The following is a 25,629-nucleotide window of genomic DNA, read 5'->3' on the forward strand; positions in this document are numbered from 1 at the left end:
TATTGTGAGACACGCAATACACTGTGGTCCAGCAGGGAGATAAGTGTTTCCCACCTCCTGTCTGGAGAAATTTGTCACAGGGTACATACCTTTGAGGGACCTCCCTTTAACTAATTACAAGGCCTAGAGAACATAATTTTCCAGCATATATCCATAACTCCTCACATAGTCCCCATACAGTCATCTTGCAATGAATATGATGATCGGTGTGACACAGGCTTTCATTACAGACCTTACACAATATCCTTTTGGTGAACCCAGGGATCTCTATAGCCCTATGACTCCTGGGGTCTCTGCTAATTAGCATCAAGATTTCCCGGGGTCACACAGCCTTAAACATCTTGACTGATGGCTGTGCTGCCCTTCACACCAAGGCCAGGAATGGTACTCACACAAGCGAGGGCTGGCAGGACTGGCGCCGAGTCCTGACGTGAGCAGCAGATGCAGCCTAACGCATAAAGCCGCTCTCCCAGATATACAGTCCTGCACGTGAATCAGGATGGGATATTCCCCTCCGTTCTGTGTCAGGGTGAGGGCTTTTCAGGGGGCAAGCTATCTTCAGGACTGAACATCCCATTTAAGCCACTACTCCTCATTTGACAGCCTACCATGAGCATGATCCAACATCCACTGAAGTCAGTGGGGGTCTTTCCATAGACATCCATGGGAGCTGAATCAGGCCCCTTACCAGGGCTACAGTACTTTTTTTTATTAATCAGTCTTGACCCTCTTCTCTTTTCAGCTGCTTTGCTCCATGAATGACATTTCTCTCCCCCTTTCCTAAACCCCTTGGAGTAGCTGCCTAAATGTTTAGCTCCTTCCTGCACTCAGTCTCTTCAATCTTGTCTACACTAGGGCATTTTACCAAAGAATTCCTCCTGGCACCAGGTTCTTGCAGTTGGATCCATTTTAACACCATCAGCAGGTTTAATTGACATAATGATAAAAATCCTGGGAGCTACTGGAGCCATGTCTATACTAGGGCCCCCACTGGTATTTGCTCAGTAAAATTCCCTAATGTAGTCATGGCCTGAATGCTTGATCCCCTTATAGCTGGGTTAATGACCTTAGCCTGCCTCCCGCAGGCTGACACTGCAGGGCAGTGCTGGCATGGGGGAGGTAGTGGGTAGTGAACTATGAGCATGCCATTCTTCTGAGAGGACATTAAATAGTCTCTGGTGGAAGATGCTCCCTGTGGAACTTAAAATCCCGAGAAGACTAATCATTATCATCATCAACTCCATTTTTATAGATGGTAAACCTGAGGCACAGAGGCACAGTGAGCCAGTCAGTCACACAGTGAGCCAGTGTCAGAACTGCGAATAGAACCCAGCTCTCCTGACCCCCAGTCCCATGTCTTTGATCACTAGACAGGCTCCTTCTCTGCCGAGAGCACCCTCTGTTTGCTGTTCATTACAGAAATACAGAGCAATGTTTTTCACTCTGGTCAGCCTGTCCCACCCTCCCATTCCACTCCACTGCCTCTTCCCCACGCAAACAAGGCTGTTCCTTGGCTCAGCTGTAGGGTCCCATTTCTCCGGCTGAGTGGGAAGCCAGCTTCAGCACTCCAAACATTTGCAGCCATATTAGCTCACATTAATTGGATTTAAGTAATGAAGATTACGTCAGGTCTCTCCATACTTTCCGTGCATGTGCTCAAACTGTCAGCGATCCCAGCAAGGGCAGGATTCCGGAGGAGACTGTGCAAAGCTATCAGCTGCTCTACAGATGGTAACCTCCCGTGTCGCCAACACAGGACAACACACCATGCAAAGCCCACTGAAATCAAGAGGGTTTTTCCATTGACTTCAAGGAGCTCTTTATTATTGGCCTGCTGCTGCATACATTTTTAACAAGGAAAATAACCATTGGAACAACTTATTGGATCATGGTGAAGTCTCCTTATCTGCCCATTTTTAAATCTAGATTTAATGTTTGTCTAAAAGACATGCCCTAGGAATCATTTTGGGGAAGTTCTCTGGCCTGTGCTATGCAGGAGGTTCACACTAGATGATCTCTATAGTCCCCTCTGGCCTTGGAATCTATAAATCTATTAATCACAATGGGTTCCAATGGGCTCTTGCCAGAACCTCTTAAAGGTACAGTTCCCCATATCTCCCTTCCCTAGACAAACGTAACAATCAACTTTAACATAATACAGAATGTCAAACAGTTATTGCCTGCCTACTAACTAAACTAAGTAGCAATGTTCAGTAGTCTCTGAGATGCACTGTGCCATTGCATAGACCTGTTGGCTCCCCTGAGACGTCAGCCCCATTGCTGTCCGTCAGCAGTAAGTCCATGAATTCTGGTTGTGCCGTTTCCTGGGGTTAGCCATCTCAACCTGCTGTGGTTGTAATCTGTCTGAGACTTTCTCAGTGCCGCTTATCTCCCTCCCTTCTGGGATTTGGAGAAGGTGTCGTCTGGGGTGCCAACCTCATATGATCCTGGGGCTGCCTCTTGTGATACCACTAGTGTTTGTAGCCATTTCCTGCCATAGATTACGCACAAGTGTCATTTTCACTAAGTGGTGGCAGCTCCCAGGACATAAAATCATATTGTTTTTGTTTAGCCATATCCATGTATATGTCTTCAAGCCCCCAGTGCTCTGACATCAGTTTCTAACAGTGCAGACATTTTTGTTTTCAGTTTTCTGTTGAACACGTCAGTAGGTGACAACCCATCCTTCACTGGGTCCATTCAATCATTTAACAGGGCTAAATATGGGTCAGAAGCTGACTCCACAACCTTTTCCAGTAGGTGCTTTGTTATTATGACACCATTTTCCACCAACCTGTTGGGAATAATGGGGACTAGAGATTACATATTGAAACCCATACTTCACTTTAAAATCATGCCCACTAAACTGCGGACCATTGTCAGACATTACTATGTCAGGTATACCATGTCTCACAGAAACAGATTTGACATGTATAATCACCTGTTTAGCTGTAGTATTGTCCAGTGAGGCTATCTCAGGGAAGTGAGAATAACAGTCAAGGACAAGTACATATTTTTCTTTCCAGACAATGTAAACAAATCTATGCCTACTTTGCTCCAGGGGAACAATTTTTCCTGTGCCACTAATATGGGCTCTCTTGCTTGATTTGGTCTGTATTTTTGGCATATACGACAAACCTTGACAGCTTCTTCAACGTTGCTGTTCATTTGAGGCCAGTATAAAATGTCTTTGGACCTTCTCTTAGGCTACATCTACACTACAGGGGGGGTCGATTTAAGATATGCAAATTCAGCTACGTGAATAGCGTAGCTGAATTCGACGTATCGCAGCCGACTTACCCCGCTGTGAGGACGGCGGCAAAATCGACCTCTGCGGCTTCCCGTCGACGGCGCTTACTCCCACCTCTGCTGGTGGAGTAAGAGCGTCGATTCAGGGATCGATTGTCACGTCCCGTTGGGACGCGATAAATCGATCCCCGAGAGGTCGATTTCTATCCGCCGATTCAGGCGGGTAGTGTAGACCCAGCCTTAGACTCTTCAATCCCTAAATTACCTTAATTGATCCTTTTAAACATTTTTCTGTAACACCATCCTAGTGACTTTAAATAACAACCCATTTAGTACTGAGAGCTCCACCATAAATTGATAATAGGGGCTGGGAATATACTTCCCTGGACACGCTGTAATAGCTTCAATTATTTTCTCCAGCGTCTCAGCATGAGATGTAGGCCTAGCAATCACAGTCCACATTTCATGCGATACTGGACAGGTTTTGTTGAATCAGATTAACATGTACTATACCTAGCTCCAGATTTCGTTTCACTGCCCTTCTGTCAAATTCTTTAGCATGTGTCTGTGACCACCAAATCGCCCCCATGTTTGTGTTCAAATTTGCTACGTTTGTAGCTGAAAAAATAATCTCTGTATTCTTGGGGGGTGTTTGACAACGGCAATCAGTGGTTTATGGTCAGTTTCTGCTAGCACCAGCCTCCCATAAAAAAAGACATGAAGCTTTTGATCCTATTCTTTGCAAAAGATAAGAAAAGCCATCCCATGTGAAATCTCCAAGCAAATCATTTTCATCCTTTTCCCAGACAGAGGCTGACTTGGGGCAGACATGAGGCTGGTTCGACCCTGATAAGTGGATTGTAGATATGCATGACAGTCATCAAGAAAGTACAAATTCAGCCCTGCCCACAGATTGCAGATTTCATGCTTCTTAGTGTGCACGTTGGGTATTTGAAGAGCAGGAATCAGGCAGGGGCTATAATTTTCATTTCCTTTGTCATTCTTTAAAGTAAATGAGTGGAAGCTTTTCACTGTAATGATGCCTGTACAGTGATTTGGGGTTAGATTATGGTGATTACAGCCAAGAATTAATCAAATTCCCTGTGCCTCACTGGGAATCTCCATCCCAAGTTCGAATGCTTACTCAAATGGGGAGAGGAAGATATGGGGCAAGATCTGCAGTTGGGGTAAATCAGCGATGTCCCATTGATTACATCATTTTACATCAGCTAAGGATCTGGCCATGGCTTAGATTGGTACATTCTCCCATCTTTTAAATCTCTGCTCTGAGGAAGTATAGTCCTGTTAGTGTTCCCTCTGAAGTCAGTGGGAGTTATGTCATTGATTTCAGTGTGAGCAGGATTGGGCGTTAATGTTGGAGTAGGAAGTCATTTCTTTTCTTGTCAGTAAGCTTTTGATTTTGGGATCTGTTTTATTCATGTATCCATTGCACTTTGCACAAGCCCTTGTGTCTAATGGCATCCTACAGCCATTCAAATAGACACATGTACTTTTTTTGCTACATAAATCTTTGTACCACATACTCATGAGAGGAAGGAGGGTCTTTCAGTTACAGCACCGGACTGGTGTTCAGGAGATGTGGGTTTCAATTCCTGCCTCTGCCACATTCCATGTGTCTCCTGGGGCAAGTCACTTAATCTCTCTGTGCCTCAGTTCCCCTCTGTAAAATGGGAATAACAATCCTCCCTTTGTCTTGTCTATTCTGATTGTAAACTCTTTGGACAGGGAGAACGTCTTAGTATATGTTTGTATAGCACCTTTCATAATGGGGCCCTGATCTAGTTTGGGGCCTCGAGGTGCTACACTAATTATTACAGTCTAATGGAGCCAGAGCTCTCACCTCAACTCAGAACGCTGCAAGTTGGGAGTGGCACTTCCATATTAAAAATGAGGGTGGTGGCCACAGATGGCATTTCAGTACTCCATGCGTTTGGCACATCTGCTAGGATGCCCTTTGGGGACTCCTCTTACCCAGAGAGGAGGCCATTTCAGAAAAGCTAGGGGATTTCATGTTATAAAGAGAGCTTCCTACAATAGGGGAACTTTAAAAGGAGAGAAAACCCCTCTATTTAAAGACTTCCTTCGAATCCGCAGATGCTGAAAGAACGCTCTGCATTCTCCAGCTCTCCACAGCCCCTTCATTCGGTGCTGGTGAGAAGGGAAAATGTATTTTTAGTAGGAGGGTAGGTGAGTCCAGTTACCCCAGTTCTCAGAGGCAGTCACTCTTCAAGCATCCAAAAGCTTTCTCCTATTACTCACCCTCTGCTGCCATCATGGGGCCATTTAATTAATCATCACGATGAATCTTTTCCTTGTGCCTTTCATCTGAGTGCTTCAAAGGGCTTTGCAAAACACTAATCGAGCTCCATCAAAGGTGGTGTGAAATTCAGGACTATTAAAGGAGCCCTAGAACAGGAGAAAATTGCTTGGGTCCTTTTTAGCTACCTCTGATGTTAAAAGAAGCCAGAAAGCTTTTTTCTTCTTGGTTTGTACATCCATGATTCAGCTCCCGTGCCTAAGAAGGGCATCTGAGTCAAAATGCCTCCGGGGGCTCCTCCCAGGGTGGTGAAATTTACACACCATTCCTTGTTCAAGGCTGTGCCTTAGAATCACATTCTGGCCCCCCGTCAGATTATTTATAACTCTGTTATCTGTTTGTTTTTGTTAACCCTCATTTAACTCTAATGTGTGCCAAACAGTCAGGATAAAAGATCTCTTTGTGAAAATTCAGGTCCCTTCCATCTCTTCAACTGAGAGCTGAGAAAGCTCCAATCCTCTACTCCTCCAAAGAATCCTCCAGAAAAAAACAGGGAAGACAAGACTTAATATTCCTCAAACTTCTGTGGTAGAGGACAAGGAGATTCATTTTTTTAATGAAAAATACTTTCACGCTACCTAATATGTCATGAAGATGCAAGGAAAGGGCATAATTCTATTTTCTCTCTCTTTCCAGAACATTGACTGAACCTAGCCTGATCCAAAAGGCACAGAAGTCAATAGGAGTCTTTCCACTGACGTCAGTGTATTTTGATTAGGCCCGTGCCCATTCCCCACACAATTCTAACTAGGCAGCCCACTGCTGAGTTGCAGCAAACTCTGCTATTCCAGGAAATGACTCTTCCCAGGTCTGTCCAGGCAACTCCAGTCTCAGCAGCAACAGCCTTGTTATTCCAAAGCCAGGGTTATTCCTAGTTAAGACCAGTCAAGGTTTGCCCTAAAATGAGTCAGAGTTTAAGACCGGAAGAGACCACTAGATCATCTAGTCCAACCTCCCTGTGTATCACAGATCACCAACACTATGCAGCTCCTGCACACTAAACCCAGCAACTGAAATTAGACCTAAAGTATTACAGCCCACAGGAGACTAGACAATAATGTGATAAAGGCAGAGAATAGGAGGGATCAAGGTTCACCAGTGCCCAAGGCCCCTGCAACAGCAGGGCAATGAGTGAGATATACTCAGATAATGCTGACAAGTGAACCACCCACATGCTGCAGAGAAGGATGGGAAAAAAAACCCACGCTCACTGCCAACTGATCTGGGGGCTCCTTCCCAGCCTCACCTATGGTCATCAGTTAGACCCTGCACATGTGAGCAGGGACCAGCCAGCCCATCACCTCAGTGCCACCCCAGAGCCCCGGCCAACCCCATCCTATATCCCACTTCCAGCTGTGGCCATCCCTGATGCTTCAGAGGAAGGACATAAAAATCCCTCACAGAAAACATTTGGGGGGTAAGGGGAAGCGAATTTCTTCCTGACCCCTGCTGGTGGCCAGCTGAAACTTTGAAGCATGAGCTTTAGGAACATAAGTGAGTCCCAGCCCGGCCCCCCCCCCATCACAAGCAACTCCATCAGGCAACTGCACGCATACATTTTTCCAGCTCTCAATTAGGTTGTTTGCCTCCACAACTCCTACGGGGAGGGTGTTCCAGAACCTCACCCACTGTGCAGATACTGAATCTTGACAATTACTTAACGCAAATTATTCTAATATATGTCCAATATCAAGAGCGTTCCTTGATACACACACACACTCTCGGCTATTTGCAAACAAAACTCTAACAAAAAGAGGAAAAACTGTATTAAAGCCCCATCAAGCAGGTAGTTAAAGCTAGGAGAGGTCATGCTGGTGACATTCAAAACCAATTAGTCATTACTGATATCATCAGTATCAGTCCAGGGATGTTTGTCTGACAAATTAGTTTTATTATATGCCCGAAACAGGAACCAACATACATTGGCAAAATGGTCAATCAAACCGCTGTACCTACCTGTTTGAGTTTACAATGCAATTAAAAATACATTTCAGCCAGGATATCAATGCCATTAATAAATGTTACTCTCATTTCCATCTTTACCTAATTTAGTGCACCTGATAAGGGCTGAATATTTATAGGGGATGCAGGCAACGATGGATCAGTGGCACATCGCGGGTGTGAGAGAGTGAAGAAGCCCTCCGTGAACATAGCACCGTAAGTATTGAAAATCTATGCTGACATTTGTTAATGGTGCTGAGTGGGAGGTGAACTAGACAGAGGGGCACATTTCTCATGAATCTCAATGTTTTCTCTTTCTTTGCAATGTAGAATATGGTTATCCAGTGGCCCTAGCTCATGATTTTTATTCCTCCTGGTTATATTAAGAGAATAATGGGTCAGCTGTTAAAAATGAATGTTAGGTAAATGAAAATTCTTCATGTGGTAGGGCAAGAGAAAGGCAGTGAGTCAATTCCAAAAATCAGGGGTTTAGAGAGGGCTGAAAAATGTTCTGACCAATAGCAAGATTTGTATGCATGCAAAGAGGCGAAGAGGCTAATGACAGCTGATCCTTGTTTGTCAACTTCTCACCAGTCATCTCTGTGCCTTCTTCCATGGGGCTCCCTGTGCAGAGTACAACCTCCCAGACCTCATCTGCAAGGCCCCTCCCCTCTGCACATGCTGTGTTGCTTATGGTGAATCTAGTTAGTTTGCATATATGTTGCATGCAAATTGTCCATTGTCCCTGTTCCGTTTGGTTCTCTCTCCTTCTCTCTCTTTGGATAGTAAACTCCTCAGAGGAATTGCAGGGGAACCATATTCTGTCAGAATACGTAGTTCTGTCAAAATTGAAAACTAGGTTGATTTAGCTGGAATTTTGTTTCAGAAGAAAAATGGGGCAAAAGTTCCAACAATGTCCCATTTTGACATTTTCAGAACAATACATTTTGATTTTTTGTTTTGAAGGGACTTTTTGGTTTGAATTTTTTTTAATTTTGTATTATCAGTTTCCTTCAGAAACAATTTCAAAAATGTTTGGTTTTCATTCTGATTCGGAACAAAGCCAAATTTCAAAATCCTTTGTGAAACAGAACTTCTGTCCTCCTCACAGCTCTCCTAGCAAACTGGATGCTACCTTAAGTAATACCTTTCATACTGTCTGCTCAGATTCTGATATGAGCATCCAAGCATGAGGACCCTGAATTCTGCAGAAGTATTCTGCTGTTAGCTCTCACACACACAGATATGCACTGAGGGTTTTGAACCCAAGACATTTGGGAGAAAATTATGTGTGTTATTTTGAAATTTAGGATCTATTTCTTTGCAAGCAGAAAACCATGATATCTTTGATCTGGATAGTGATTTAATGTATCTATCCAATGGCACCACAGTACCTGAGTACATCACAATCTTTATTTTTCCTCAGCTCACCTCTGTGAGGTAGAGAAGTATTATTTGCATTTTACAGATGAGAACAGCGGCACAGAGAGGCGAAGTAATTTGCCCAGGTTCACATCAAGAAATCAGTGATGGAGCAGGGACTAGACTCCAAGTTTCCCAAGCCCTAACCGCTTGACCATCCTTCCTTTCTAAACACCATTGATGAGCAATGTAAAATCTAGATTAGTGCATGTGTCTACTTCCTTTTTTGTAAACACTTATAACAAGGTACAGAAAGAGACTGGGGAACGTTTCATGGGTTCTATGTGAAAGTCCCACGTAACAGTGAGATATGGACATAATTAATAGAAAGTGTGCCATCGACTGGCATATAAGAACACATGGCACCATTCGCAAATGACTAAGTTCAATAAAGTTGTGAAATCACCTGCAGTGCATAACGAGTACAGCTCAGGATGGCGACAGCCGGAGAAGCAGGTTGTAGAAAATAAGCATACACAAGGGGAATGGGCCACTGCTTATATATGAGAGAGACATTCCCATCCATGAGATGTGCAGTAAGCTAAAGGAATTTGTGCTCATGGCATGGGCTTCGGAAAGGAGCTGTTTGGGTATCTGCTGGTTCAGGGGTGATCCTTCTAACTGGAATTTAGTGAAGTTGAGGTATTCTTTCTGTGGGATTCTGGGGAACAGGGAGGCCAGTACACATCTGGCCAGCTTAGACAGAGCTCACTGAAAGGAACCTCTCATGAGTAAGCACTCACTGCAGGCTGCCACTGTACACTTCCTCCTCCATTCCATCAGCATGGAGTAGAACATGCTTCTCTTCCCACTACTTTCCTATGATCTTGCCTTCTCTGAGGGATTTGTCCTTATTTATGCTATGGCTACACCCCAATGTCCATAAATCATCTCATGCGCCAACTGCAGGTGATCATCTTTCAGGTTTTTTTTTTAAAATTAAACAGTACATATATAAACATCTGCCTGAAGATTTTCCTTGAAGGTACAGATGTTGAGACTGGCTACTCACCCCTTTCTAGTGTCAAGTGGATGCTTGCACATGGCTATGAGCACTGGCAAGCCCCCAGCTTGTGCAGATGAATTATAGTGTTGCATATACTTTTTTGCCTGACAGTTTGAAATATTAGACTTGGATTTCCTATAGGTATTTTGACAGCTGAATGTGATCAGTGGTGGTGAATTATTTTTTTTTAATTCTCCCATTTCTAAATATAAATTCATCCCTGGAGTTTTGAGTTAGATCCAGTTACAACAGAGTGGGATTTGCTCCATTGTGTTATGCCCCAGATGTATTATCAGTCTAGTCATTCTATATTGCACTGAATCCCAACATTAAAACATCCAAACTGGTTTCACTGAGGCATACAGAATACAAACAGCTTGTAATTTACTGGCTGGGCAAATTATTTGGGTCTGCTCATCTTTTATGTTTCACAGACTGCTCTCTCTGTTGGCAAGAACTGCCTTATGTCATTACAATGGTGTTATTAACGTAGCAATACAGTAATATCTGGTGCTGTGCAACCGGTAAATTGTTCCAAACAAATAACAGGGTCATTCATTTTACTGCTCACAAAACCTAGTGCTTCATTTCAGGAGACATCATGGCCTCCCTGCTGACTGGACTCTGGCAGCTAGTTATTTCTGTGGTTGTCCTGTCTCAGCTCTCAGCAACGCTTCCTGCTCTGGAGAGGTAAGAATCCTTTTGGGACTCCATTCCCCTTCTTCTTTTCATGCCTTTCTGTTCTAAGGATCCAGCAGCTAGAAAACTAAGGTCTTGTCTACATACAGAAGTTGCAACTGTTTGTTTTTTTAACTGATTTGGTTAAACCAGTGCAAGTTTTTGTATAGACACTCTTATTTTGGCAGTCAGAACAGAATAAGCTAAACTGAAATGACCCATTCACTCTTCAACCAATTTAAGTGCCTACACACAAGTTTGCATCAGTGTAACTAAATTAGGGCTTGTCTGTATAGCGAAGTAATGGGGAAATTAGTACAAAATAGCTAGGGTATTAATTTAAAGCACAATAGCTATTCTGCGCTCGCTCCCTGTGTGCATACTCTTATTCCACGCTAAAAGTGCCTTTGTATAGATTAGTTTAGTTTAGTCCAGCCAACTGCTGACAAAACATGGGTAGTGCCAGGCCCTCAGCCGGGGTAAATCAATGTGACTTCACTGAAGTAGAGCCCCTGAGGGTCTTACCCTACAGCCCCTGAGGGGTGATAGTATGTGCACATTGGACATTTCCTTGCAGTGAAACATCCATTTAACTGAGGTGTGTTTTTTGTTTTGAAGAAGTTCTTTGCTACACCAAGTACCATTACCTGATTTACATAATGCCATAGCATGCCAGGTACTTCATTAGACCTGTAGGCATAGAGATCCTTGCCCCAAAGAGATACTCTAGTGGCCCAATCTTGAGAATCCCATCTCTCTCAGGCATAGGTGCTGGAACTAGAGGTGCGGGGTGAAGGGGTGCTGCAGCACCCCCTGACTTGAAGAGGTTTCCATTATATACAGGGCTTACAGTTTCGTTCAGTGGCTCTCAGCACCTCCACTATAAAAATTGTTCCAGCATCCCTGCTCTCAGGTACTTATATGTACCCTATTACCCTAACACCTCAGAGTCTTTGGTGTATTTCTCCTCGCAGCACCCCTGTGGAGATAGGACAGTACCTTCCCCATTTTACAGATGGGGAACTACAACACAGAAAGGCTAAGCGACTCACCCAACATCACACAGGAAGCCTTGAGGGTGTTTGTCCCTCCTTTTTATAATTTCAGTCCCCCTCTTGAAAAACATTCCCAGCTGAGACCCAGGCCACAAACAGTCTGTGTGGAAGGATATTCCCTGTTGGTTTTTAAATCACCTGTTTGAATTTCCTTTGTTTTCCCTCCCTGCTTAATGACTCTGTTTACTGGTTAAATGGAAATTCAGGCAAGCACAATTCCTTTGTTTAGGACAGACCTGACTTCTGCCTGGGCAGTGCTGTGGGGTTTGGAACATGTGTTAATAACATCATACAGGGGGATTTATAACTTCACACACAATGTTGTCACACTCATTTTACCAGGACAACTGACCAGCAGATTATGAGTTTTCAAATGATACCTCACAAGGCATACTTTGTAGAAAGATGACTACACTAGTGTGTCGGGTGTGAACACAGGGGTGTATTCCATCACACATGATGATGGGCCGGCTCTTCTAAATCTAGCTAGAAAGAAACATAAGACATTTTTATTTTCTAATTAGTTTAAAATATATTTAAATCTTTAAATATTTGCTCCTTTTATGTTTTGAACCTTTGCCTTTTTACCCTCCTTCCTCCACCCCTACTTGGAACGCTCCCATTTCCCATTAGGGGCCAAAGTAATTATGATTTCTATTAATGGCTAGCTATGGTCCTGCCTCCCAGCTTCCCCCCTCTCCCAAAGGGATGGTTTTAAACACCCACCCCATCCAAAGCATGGCATTGCGCCCATTATGGTTTTCTGTTCGAAACTCCAGGGCTCGGAGACATGCCGACGGGGTATTTAACAGTGAACTCAGCAAGATGAATGAAAATGCCTATGTGCAGAAGTTAGTCAAATCTCTCGTGGGCCTCAATCAAAGGTAAAAAATACTGGTTCTTCCCTGCTTCGTTCTGTTGTGACCTCTGAACTCCAAAGTGTAAAAAGATCAGGATGAGCCTCAAAAAAAGAGACTATAGATTGGGTCTAGAGAGCAAGCCAGTCAAATACTAGCAAGCAAACTGCCTGGCCTTCTCTGGAGCCTGATTCCAAATCTGGGGCCAGATCCTCAGGTGCACCTTGGGTTCCTGAAGCCAGCTCAGGGCTGCTGTAACTGGCACACACTGGAATGGCCCCCCTAAGGGGCTCTTAATGGTCCATTACTTCCAACAAGAGTGGGGCTAGGAGCGAGTGGCATAAAGCCAGCTAAGCCACAGGTGATTACCTTCCACATGGGAATCCCCAACTGCTGCTTCAGGGCAGCTTCAAATTCTCTAGATGAAATCTTTGGTAGCCTGAGCAGCCCAAAGGGGAGCCAGCATGGGTCAGAATCCAACCCTAGCGCTTCAGGGACAAACCCTGCCTTGCATGCAACCAGGTCTGACTCTAGAGAGCTCATTCATCAGCCCTGCAGCGCTCACTCAGGCATAGCTCCCTCTGAACGCACTGGGAGGGAGTTTTGCCTGAGGAAGGCTGGAATAAGGACATCCCCTATCCCCTTGGGTGTCTATGCCAACGGAGGTGTGGTGTGTCGCTGTACACTTACAATTCCAAGCCTGAGGTAACAAGGGAAAAAGCAGAGACAGTCTGCTGCCTTCTCCTCTTCATCGCATGTAAAACTAAGGGGCTACATCATCACTCACCCAATGTGCCTGCACACCTGGGGGGGAAAGGTTATCGCTTAGAAGGGTTTCTTACCCTGTATGTTCCTTGGGGCAGGGACCTTTTTATTTTTGCTCTGTCTGGGCAGTGCCTAGCACAATGGGGTCTCAGTCCATGACGAGGGCTCCCCCATGGGCTGAGCTGAGCTGGTGTGAAGGGGGAAGGGAACTGCTCTAATGGTGTAGTCCGGTAGCCGGCGGCTTCCTCCCTGGAGCAAGTCTGAAAGTCGCAATTCCCTCCCTGGTGTTCTCCTGGGCCAGCACAGCTGCGCACGGCCACTTACCCAGGGCAGGTGGTAAAGTGACGATCTAGCCCAAGGTTTGTACCTTTATGCAGATGCCAACATTTCAAAGCTATCGTTAAGGGACAGGGGGAAGCGACACACCATTTAACTCCCTTGAAATTCATGCAACTAGATGATGTTTTTGCCAGGCCGTTGCCGGGGGTGGCGGGTTGGGGGGAAGGAAACAGCACCACTATTTAAAAAAAAAAAATCATCCTTTCTAAATATGAACAGCTGGCTTGATCATAGGTCATCTAGAGTTAGCCATATGCCAGTCTAGAACTGTTCCTTTTCAGTTACCTACGTCAGTGCATAATTAATGCACACAAGAGAGGCAGCTTGTTTCTCCTTTAAGCTCTGATCCTGTGGGTCAATCCCAATTAGGGTGACCAGACAGCAAATGTGAAAAATCGGGACAGGCGGTGAGGGGTAATAGGAGCCTATATAAGAAAAAGACCCAAAAATCGGGATTGTCCCTATAAAAATCAGGACATCTGGTCACCCTAATCCCAATACACAGTGTTGGGAGCAGGAGCCTATCTAAGCAGGAAAGGCCCAGATGTGCAGCAATTACAGATGTAATCCAAGTCCCTTAGAACAGAGAGAGCAGCCTCAGGGCAGGCACATTTATTTTCTCTCTTTCCCGAAGCGCAGGTACCAGAGGCACTCTGATGGCATGTTCACCAGCGAACTCAGCAAGATGAGAGGAAACGCTCAGGTTCAGAAACTAATCAAGTCTCTGGTGGGCTACAAGCGCAGGTAACAAATATATATATACTGGGAAAGGAAAGTGACTTCTTGGCAATTCAACCTGTCACAGGCGTCAGCTTACAGCTAGAAAACACGGACCCAGAAAATAGAGTGAAGGTGCCCATCCTCCAGGGAGAGAGAGCAGTGTGTACTTCCCGGACTTCTGAAAGCTTCAGACACCAGAGCTAGCTCTGTATTGTTCCCTGCCCACTCACTACTACTGCTGAGCCTTCCTTGACTGCCTGTGTCTGATGTACAGTCACAAGCATGTAAACACCTCTCTGCAATATGACCCTGCCCACTTGTGTGTTATTACAGGCAAAGTTGGTAGAATCACCTATTAAGGTTGCCCAACACATCTCATCATAAGACGCGTGTGCAGTCACAAGAGAGATTTTTGTCCTGAAGAGTTTACAGTCTAAATAAGCCAGGCAGATACAGGGTGGGTGGGCAAACAGAGGTGAAATGACTTGCCCAAGGTCACATAGTAGGTCTGTAGCAGAGCTGGGAACAGACCAGAGGTCTCCCAAGTTTCCATTGCCCCACCTGTCAAGTCTTGCCTTTTATATCAATTTTCATCTACAAAGGGCAGAGACTCTTTTTCTATCAGCCGAGGTGTTGAGCTCCCGAGCTCCCCCTGAAGTCAGTCAGGTCATGTGTGTCCATGCAATACCTAGTGCAATGGGCCCCAATCTAAGTAAGGCCTCTAGGCTCTTAGTACAATACAATCCACCCCTGCCCCATCCCTGGGCTCTAGCAAATAACTAGATCACAAAGATCAATGGAAGCATTAAGGCCTAATTCAGTCCTGGCCCTTTCCTCAAGGAAAGAGCCTCCTCAGATAACAAAATAGTTCCTTCCCATGTGCCATTTGATCATCTAGTCTGACCTCCTGTATAGCACAGCTCATGAAATTCCACCCAAATACCCCTCCATTGAGCCCAATGACTTTCATTTCCTGTAATGCTTTGATTTGACTAAACTGTGGTGTGCCACAGGCAAAGCACAGGGGAGATTGAGGTGCACCATTATCTGAGGCCCCTGCAATGGCAGGGAATTGATTGGGTGAGATGTGCCCACATGATCCCATCATGTGACCCATACCCATGCTGCAGAGGAAGAGAGGCAATATTGAGAAGCAATGTTATCCTTCAAACACTTGCCTTGACTTCCAGCAGTGCGGAACACCTGCAGCTCCCACTAAACTCCTTGGGATTTGCTGGATCTGACCCCTGGTTAAAAATCAGGTTAATCTCGGTAAAGTCTGAGCTGAATCAACATATTGGCTCATTGCTAAACGATTCCATAATTTACTGACGCAGACCATTACCGGTGATTTTTAGGGCACCCGAACGAACCAATTTGAATTAAAATTTGTTGCCTGAGTTGAGCAGGATACATGTTTATCTTAGCTTGTTACAAAGATAACATTCAGCACAACGATTGAGCTGAGTTTTGGCATGCTTTATGCTTTTTTACAGCAAGGGAGATTTAGGTTGGATATTAGGAAAAAATTTCTCACTAGTTTTTTGTCACTTTTTCACAAGGATAATTAAGCACTGGAACAGGTTACCAAGGGAGGTTGTGGAATCCCCATCATTGGAGGTCTTTAAAGAACAGGTTAGACAAAACACCTGTCAGGGATGGTCTAGGTTTACTTGGTCCCGCCTTAGTGTGGGGTGGGTGTGGCTGGAACTAGATGACCACTTGAGGTCCCTTCCAGCCCTATATTTCTATGTAGCCATTCTCACATAAAAGTCAGCCCCTCAGCTGATATAAACCTGACTTCAGTGGACCTCTGCCAATATACACCAGCTGAGGATCATTGTCTTTAAGAACTGGTACGACAGCAAATGAAGGAGGAATAGTGCAAGAACTAAGTAGGTAAGTAATGAGCAGATTGAAGAATAAGCTTTGGCTTTGTATACTTATACTCTTGTGTAGTAGTGTTCCCGAATCATCTGGCCTGGAGGGGCAGGTGGAAGACTCTGGCTTTATTGATCATGCTGAAAATGACTTGGGCTCGAAAGAGAAGCTCACTAAACTAAAGACTTTCCTGCACCACGTACAGAATCTCAGAGGAAGGTAAGGGGAAAACTTAGTATTATTTCCTTACTTTGCTGTACCTTTTTGATATTCCAAAGCCTCAGGCTTGGTCTCTCCACTAAGTAATCCCCATGGACCGTACCTGGTCAAGGGAAGGGAAAGGAAAGGAACTCCCATTGGCAGGGCTACTGAGGGACAGAGCAAGCCATCCCTTGGTGTTCTTTTCTCGGGGCATCACTATCTCCCCATCTTTTCTCCCCTGATCATCCCTGTTTGTGACCATTGACCCATATAGTAACTCTAGCCATGTAAGGATACTGTGCATCTTTCTCCAGAGCTAACATCTACAATGGATTAGGTCAGTTTATAAAGAGATGTTGCAAGATTGAGGCCACTGTTTCCCTGCCTTATCGTGCCTGTTGTGTCAGATGAGGTTATGATAATCCTGGATTTCACTTCCATGTCTCAAATTTCATATTTATGTAAATGTGTCCTGTATATTAGGGGACAGATAAGCCACCCAAAACCGACTCTAACAGCCTCTCTCTGCTGCCACTTCTGTTCCCCAGCTGAGGTGTAGCTAGAGACACTGTCTGGTTCATTGACCCCTAAAGTGCACCTATACATACCCGAAGTAGATGTGATAGTTTGTACAATACAATCATTAGCATAGCAGGATTCAGCTATCTAACTATAGCCTGTCTTCTGCTAGTGTGCAAGGGAAAGCTGGTCATGGAAGGAAAAATCATTCCTTTTGTTTCAATACTACAAATGAAGCAGAATCCTTCCACACTACACAAGAATGCACTGGGAGGAATGCTGGCTTAATTGTTGAGCATATCGAGCCCCCTACTCCAGCTGGCTAGTACATATACTGCCCTCAGCAGCCAGGAAGGAGATCAGAGCACAATTTGCCCCTATTCAGAGGATCAGCAAAGTGGATTTCGGTTGGAAAGGAAGCATCTACCGGCATTGCAGTTTGTCTTTGCTGTATTGGCTTCCTCTCCCTAGAACAGAACCGAGCTTCCAGAATAGCAGCAGCAAGTTATTGAAAGGCCCAAAATTTTTTGCCCCAGAAAATTTATATAATTTTCAATGGCACATGTGCCTTCACCTATGTCACCACTGCAATAAGCCTTCACACCCAGCTGCAGCACATCCCATCAATAATCAGTCAGGGAAGTACGTGGGAGGTCAGTTTGATATGTCATCAGAAGTCACTGCTTCTACACGTCACAACTTCAGCCTAGCAGGAGGTGGCAAGGCAACCCGTGCCAATCTATGAACACAATGGAGTTAGCCCCTGTAATGCTATGCTTACTTGCAGTATATTATTCAGCCATTAAATGTCTCTGTGCGCTATATAGTGTTTCAGGCAGCATGTTCCAGTGTTCCAGGCAGCATGCAGTCCTTGCTAAATAAGTGAGCCAAAACTGGGACTCAAGCTTGTTTTGTTTGTGTCAGTTGTTGTAGCTATTTTCTTTACTAAACTTCTCTGGTTTAAGAAACACTAGGGTGCCATATATCATGACATCTTTTGAAAACACAGAAGGAAACAGGCTGTCACTGAATATTAAGATACAGGGGAATCAGTGTAACCTTCAGGATGGCATGGGTGACATTAACAGTATTCTTCCCCCCTCCTCCAAATCAGTGATGAAGTGGACGGCTCTGAAGGATTAATCCATACAGATATACCAAGGACACGTGAAACCGGCAGCTCTTACGATGACTTTTGCTTCATGTGGTTATACCAGAGCTTTCTGAATGATAGGTATGTACGGTTTGTTTCTACTCTATCAGCAAGAATAATCACGGTACTTCTATGGCCTTCATTATCATAGCATCTGAGTGGCTCCGGAGCCGCACGTGGCTCTTCAGAGGTTAATACGTGGGTCCTTGCATAGATGCTGACTCCAGGACTGGAGCTACGGATGCTAACTTTCCAATGTGCAGGGGGGTGCTCACTGCTCAACCTCCTGCTCTGCCCCAGGCCCTGTCCCCTCTCCACCCCTTCCCCCAAGGCCCCTGCTCTTTCCCCCAAGCCTCATCTTGCCAAGGCCTGCATGTATGAGAGGTTGTTTGCATAGGGATCAGGGATAATTCCATAGCTGAAACACAAGTCAGCATGTAGCTATCACCATAGAAATGCACTTAAATTCTATGCAATTCTTCAGGATAATTCTGATGTTATGCTTATGGAGATATAAGCGCATACAACACTCAGTTTCACCTTCTGACACTTACCTATCTTTGAGATCGATGGCTAAAAAAAAAACCCTGTATGAGGTAGTTATTAAAACTAAATAACATGGGGGGGAAATAAAATATTTCTCTGATTGTAGAGAGGCTGGATCTAACATTCTGGACCAAGCCATCTTCTACTTCTTGTAGAAAAGTCTAACTATTTTAACTCAATTTCTATACCCTCTTTATTTAGTTTTTCTGAATTTGAAATATTCTGAAAGTACGTCTACACTACCCGCCGGATCGCGTTTAGTGTATACGAGATAAATCGATCCCCGATCGCTCTGCCGTCGACTCCGGAACTCCACCACAGCAAGAGGCGGAAGCGGAGTCGACGGGGGAGCGGTGGCCATCGATCCCGCGCCACGAGGACACAAAGTAAGTGATTCTAAGTCGATCTAAGATATGTCGACTTCAGCTATTCTCGTAGCTGAAGTTGTGTATCTTAGATCGATTTCCCCCCTCCCTCCCCCCAGTGTAGACCAAGCCTATGTCAGGTCATTCTTATTTAATTTTTAAAGTTACTGGCATTGCCACAAAGGTGGTCTCATTTTTTTTTCTTATTAGCATTTAATCAACCATCCCAGTCCCCTTGGGAGAGGGAAGGGTGGTCTTGTGGTTAAGGAACTGGACAGGGACTCAGGAAATCTACCAGGGGCGGCTCTAGGCACCAGCAAAGCAAGCACGTGCTTGGGGCAGCCCATTTGCAGGAGCGGCAGGGATCCAGCATGGGAGCTGAGAACCAACAGGGGGCCCTGGGAGCTGTAGTTCCTTGGTTAGCTCCCTGCCTATAGAGCCAGCCCTGGAGCAGGGAAAGAACTACATTTCCCAGCATTCCCTTGGCCACTACCAACAGGAAAGAGGGAGAGGGAGTGAGATAGCTGAGACCTCATGCTGCAGCCTGCTATGAATGGAGAGCTGCACTGTGAAGGTAGGGAAACCATATTTTAACATTCAAAAAATAGGACACTCCACAGGGAGGGAGGGTAGCCCCACCCTGCCACCATCCACTCCCTCCGACTGCCCCCCACAGAAACCCCAACCCATCCAACCCCCCCTGCACCCTGTCCCCTGATCACCCCCTCCCGGGACCCCTGCCCCTAACTGCCCCCCAGGACCCCACCCCCTATCTAAGCCCCACTGGTCCTTGTCCCCAGATTGGTCCCTCCTGAGACCCCCCCAACTTCCCCCTAGGACCCCACTCCCTACTTGTCCCCTGACAAACCCCTGGGACTCCCATGCCTATCCAACCGCTGCCTGTCCCCTCAGCCCCCTTACCGTGCCACTCAGAACAGCATGTCTGGCTTCGCGCAGCGCCAGACACACTGCTGCATACATGCTGCCATGCTTCCCTGCGGAGCCACAGCCCACCCCCCCCCCCCCCCACTCCCAGCACCTGCCTTCCAGATTTGAACACCTCAAAATTCAGGAGTGCTCAAGCTCAGTTTGGGCAGCTGTTACTTCATTTCTCCCAAATCAAATATACTGATCCACTGTAACTTGCTGTAGAAAAAGTAGGATAAAATTGAGCAAGAAATGCTTCCCAGTGGTTATTAGGACTGGAATTGCTATTTTCAACAGCCATTGCCTTTTTGTTTGTTTGTTTAAAAGGAAGACAGTGATATTGCATTGGCAAATTCCCCATAGAAAGAGTGGAAGAAAAGAATAATAAAGGCACCTCAACTTTTCCTCATTTATGTAGGACAGTCTTATAATATGCATCCAGATATCCTCCAATCACACAAGCTGAAAATTGTTCCACTTTACTGCAGTTCTGTAACCATATGGGAACCAATCCTGTCTGTGTTCTGTGCACATCTAAAACTCCTGCTGAATGACCTGCCCTGGGAGCGAGTTACCAATGACCCAGAGCTGCGGCGGAAGGAGGGTGCAGGTGGGGGTGGGGGGTGGGGAGAGCCCAGGGCTGGGGCAGCAGGAGGTGTGGGGGGGCAATGGTAGGGGGGTAGTGGGGAGCCCAGAGCTGGGGCGGCAGGGTGTGTGTGTGGGGGGGGGGGGGGAGAGCCCAGGGCTGGGGCGGCAGGGGGGTGTGGGGGTGAGAGCCCAGGGCTGGGGCGGTAGGGAGGTGCGGGTTCGGGGGGGGGAGCCCAGGGCTGGGGCAGCAGGGGGGTGCGGGTTGGGGGGGAGAGCCCAGGGTTGGGGCGGCAGGTGGGTGCGGCGAGGAGCCCAGGGCTGGGACTGGGGGCAGCCAAAATTTTTTTTGCTTGGGGTGGCAAAAAACCTAGAGCCGGCCCTGAAATCTACACTCAGTTTCTGGTTCTGCCACAGACTTCTTGTGTGATCCTGGGCAAGTCATGTAGCCCTACGCTCAAAACTCAGGTTGCCATGGTGATGGATCTCAGGGGTATGAAAAATCCACATCCTGGGAGTGCCGAAGCTATGCCAACCTAACCCCAAGTGTGGCCGTAGCTATGTTGACAGAAGACTGCTTCCCGTCGGTCTAGCTACTGTCGCTCAGGGAGGTGGTGTTCCTACAGTAGAGGAAAAGCCTCTTTTGTCTCAGTAGGATGTGTCTATACAACAGGGTTTTCACAGCATAGCTATGATGCTGTAGCTATGCCGCTATAATCTCTGCAGTGCAGACATGGCCTCTCTGTGCCTTAGCTCCTTCATCTGTAAAATGGGGATAATACTTACCTTCTCCCCACCCTTTGTCCAGCTTGTCCTTTTAGGTAGTAAGACAGCAACTGCCTCGTATTTTGTGTTTGTACTGTGCCTAGTACAACGGGACCTACTCTGGCTGTAGTCTGCCACCATCAGGTGGATGATGATAATTTGGGGCAACTGGCAGGTGTTTCACTTTACTTTTTTCCTTAACTTTGTAACTCAGTCTCATTGCCGCCCTCTAGTCCACTTCCTCTGTGGAATCCTGGACTACTTCCCTGTTTGTCTTACTACAGCCTGTCAGAGAGTGATGCAAGAGAAGCCACTCAGATGACCGGCCAATACATTTGCCCAGCCTCCAAACCACTGATTGAAGAGATGAAGGAAGAAGTGTCTGTTCTGGACTAGAAGTGAAGGGGACAACAGCAGCCAAACCTCTCCATAAAATATAGCATGGGGGGGGGGGGGTTCCGTGTGCGGCCTACAAATAAATAAGGAAGCTATTGAATCTAGTTCAAGGGTAAATGATGGGATCAGAAACTGCCAAAATAACAGTAAAGCATGTAATCAAGGGCACTGTGTGTATTGGTGTAAAATAGAGGGTGGGGTTAGTAGATGGTGCATGAATGATGGAAGCAGCTTACACAATACTTTGTTCCAAGCCGGATTCTAAACTTTAATAAAGGTTCTTCAGCAGCTGTTGTGCTTTGGCTTGTGTTTTGGTTCCTCTGGTCAAGCACCAGGAAGCAGTTGAGAATACAGCAGCAAGGCTGGTATGCATAGCACAGTGGGGATTGCTAGGTCAGGGCAAGAATTGTCCTTCCCTGTCTCCCCCATATCTATATATGTGTATGCGCACACACACACAGCTGGCATCACGCAGCATAGCTCTAGTGAAGTCAGTGGATTTAGCTCAGCTGAAGATCTGGCCCTCTTTGTTCAGCGAGAAACTCACCATTACTCTGATACCCCAATGTTAGAAAGACAGAGCAGGAGACATCACACAGACAAAGGGATCAGTGCTTTTGTTTAAGCAGAAAACATCAGATGGGTGGTGGGTTTTGTGACAAAGATCTCCGTGAGAACTATACTACACTGATGGCAGCTATGTATGGATCAATTTCCAATCCATTCTGCCCTTCTGTTTACAGGGACTGGTCTTCTAGCAGTTAGAAACAGGCACTGTAGCCAACTGAAAAGCAGAAATTCATTCTTAAATACTCAAGTTTGTACATGCTGCTTATGTCACACTGCATGGTTTTGATGCTCTTTCCTGGTAAAGATCAGGTGATCTACTTCTAATGCAAAAGTACTAAATTCAACTATCATCTCTAAACATTAGGCAGCTAAAGAACATACTGTAAAGATCATTCCTTGTTGCCTACAAGACTGTTTATGATGTAGCTCATCAGAAAACTACTATTCATTTTTCTTTCAGAGACATTTACAAAGCAGTTAGTCTTACACAAACATGTGTCCTTTCCCTTAATGTAGCACTAAAGAACCATTTCCACGTCTCACAGGCCAGCTTCCCTTTATTGCAGCATGTGGGAAACCATGCTGTTATAACTTTCTATTACAAAAACATTAGAAAAATCTCAAAGGAATCTTTGGAAGAATTTTTATGTGATTAAACCACTAAAAGCAGCATGGCTAAAATTTTCAAACCTGGCTTTGACAGCACCTTGATTGGGATTTTCAGAGCAGTGTAAGTGAATTAGGTGCCCAAATCCCATTGAAATTCAGCCCTAAATGTTTAATTAAGTGCCTAAAACATGGAATTGGACTCTTCAAAGCTTGCCTATATTCAGACATAGCCTGAATTCAGCCAGAGTCCAGCAACTGTTCTAGTGTTAACCCCTAAGAGCTTGTTTTCACCAGGAAATGTAATCATGTTTAAACGTGCTTTAACAATGGCGTTAGCTGGCACAATGCTAACCTTGCCCTTGTCTGCGGTGACCAGTCAGTCAAGTCAGCACCCACCCCATCCAAAGCATGGCATTGCGCCCATTATGGTTTTCTGTTAGAAACCTCCAGGACTCGGAGACATGCCGACGGGGTATTTAACAGTGAACTCAGCAAGGTGAATGAAAATGCCTATGTGCAGAAGTTAGTCAAATCTCTCGTGGGCCTCAATCAAAGGTAAAAAATACTGGTTCTTCCCTGCTTCGTTCTGTTGTGACCTCTGAACTCCAAAGTGTAAAAAGATCAGGATGAGCCTCAAAAAAAGAGACTATAGATTGGGTCAGCATTGATGTCCGAATCAGGGCTATCCCCAAGTGCAGACAAGGCCTAACTTTAGGTCCCCAAGTTTGAACATTTTGGCCCAGGCGAAGAGCAGTGAATACAAGGCATTGTCATTCTGCACCCATTCAAAGGGAACGAGGTTACATTCCTCTTTATATGACTCTGTCTCCCACCAGAAGACAAGCTGAGTTTTGGATGATGCAGGCACCTAAGAGAGAGAGGAAAAGAAAGAAAAATGATGTAAAAATGATGTGCTGTTATATTGCCAAGCGTAGAACAAGGATTAAGATGGAAGAAGCAAATAGCAGCTTCAGAATTGTTGTTAGATTGGAAATCACCAACAGGAGCATGTAAAGAAGCAGAGGACTCCATGCAAAACACAAGGCAAAAAAGCATGTATTACTCAACCCTCCCCACCAAAAAATAATCCTCAAGACAGAAGAATGCCCATAAGGTTTGCCAAGTGGGGTGCATATCGAGAAGAGAGTTTCAGATTAGATTTCCCACACTCCCTTCTGTATTGAAAACCCCTTTATGAGAAATTGCTTTCAAACTCCACTGCAGAAATAAGAAGTGACTGTGACAGTGTACCCCATAAGGCTTTATGGGGGGGTGTGCTTATAAATGTATGTATGACATAGCTGGAATATGTTTTGTGCTGCCTGTGCTATGTAACGTATCTCTGTAAAGGTTATGCTTTACTGTATCTATTCATCCTATTTGTACATATATATCATTTTCTACTTGAGGTTAAGAACATGGGCTATATGCTTGCTTGGTTTCTAAGTAAGCTCTCAGAGTAGCAGCCGTGTTAGTCTGTATCCGCAAAAAGAACAGGAGTACTTGTGGCACCTTAGAGACTAACAAATTTGTTAATCTCTAAGGTGCCACAAGTACTCCTGTTCTTTTTAAGTAAGCTTTGTGAGGCATTTGGTCAGCTTCTTTAGGAAGGAATTTGCAAGGTTAAGTACCTGATCAGGAAACACTTGGGGAACAATGCACCTTGGAACGCTCCAATCCACATAAGAAGTCTTCCTGGAGACATACAAGATACCATGTGGACAATGGCTTCAGCCTGTAAAGACTGAGTCATGCAGGGACATGTGACTTGCCCAGGTGACTCCAGAACTCCATCTTGGAGCTGGACTTTGCATAGGAGTGAGGAGGGGGTCTCCACCCACAAGAGAAAGTCTATTTAAACCCATGGGAGACCCCTCCATTTTGTCTTCAGCTGGCTAAGGAAGGAGCCTCTCCACCCCCACACCAGGATACTTGAAGGAAACTGGAACAAAGGACAGTAACTACAGGGGGTGTGAGTGATTGCTGGACCCAGGTTAAAAGGAGATTAGCCTGTAAAAGGGAGCATTCTGGAACTGGTGAGGAACTTATCTGTATTTAGTTTGATTAGACATAGATTTGCGCATTTTATTTTATTTTGCTTGGTGACTTACTTTGTTCTGTCTGTTACCATTTAGAACCACTTAAATCCTATTCTTGGCATTTAATAAAAACCACTTTTTCCTTATTAATTAACTCAGAGTATGTGTTAATACCTGGAGGAGCAAACAACTGTGCATATCTCTATCAGTGTTATAGAGGGCGAACAATTTATGAGTTTGTAAAATGGATTTATCTGGGTTTAGACCCCATGGGGAGTTGAGCACATCTGAGTGCTAAAGACAAGCACACTTCTGTGAGCTGTTTTCAGGTAAACTTGCAGCTTTGGGACAAGTGATTCAGACCCTGGCTCTGTGTTGGAGCAGACGGGAGTGTCTGGCTCAGCAAGACAGGGAAAACAGGAGCAGAGGTAGTCTTTGCACATCAGGTGGCAGCTTCCAGGGGGTTTCTGTATTCCAACCCGTCACAGTGACAATCATTGCAGGTAAAAGACATGGTGAAATGTAATCTCCAAAAGCCAAGAACAAAACCAAACCAAACCAAACCTGCAGGGGCGGGGGGGAGAAAGACTGCAGAGATCCTGGTCTTTTCAGCAAGAAGAAAGTCCACCACTTGTGGCTAAACTGATTATTGTTTTAGTACAGCATATAGTCTCCTTAGTCAGAGTTACAGAAGAAGGATGTT

At 45.3% G+C, this 25,629-nt stretch overlaps 1 protein-coding gene across 1 annotated transcript; it reads left to right on the forward strand.

Moving 5' to 3' along the window:
• Positions 1-7,700: 7,700 nt before the first annotated feature.
• SCT (secretin) lies at positions 7,701-21,998 on the forward strand. The gene is made up of 7 exons (XM_024111414.3): positions 7,701-7,744; positions 10,550-10,646; positions 12,469-12,573; positions 14,290-14,394; positions 16,330-16,470; positions 18,086-18,205; positions 21,597-21,998. The coding sequence occupies exons 2-7, from the start codon at positions 10,558-10,560 to the stop codon at positions 21,706-21,708; spliced, it is 672 nt and encodes a 223-aa protein (XP_023967182.1). The 5' UTR covers positions 7,701-7,744; positions 10,550-10,557; the 3' UTR covers positions 21,709-21,998.
• The last annotated feature ends 3,631 nt before the right edge of the window (positions 21,999-25,629 follow it).

Source organism: Chrysemys picta, chromosome 4, assembly GCF_011386835.1.
Source record: "Chrysemys picta bellii isolate R12L10 chromosome 4, ASM1138683v2, whole genome shotgun sequence".
Classification (NCBI taxonomy): domain Eukaryota; kingdom Metazoa; phylum Chordata; order Testudines; family Emydidae; genus Chrysemys; species Chrysemys picta.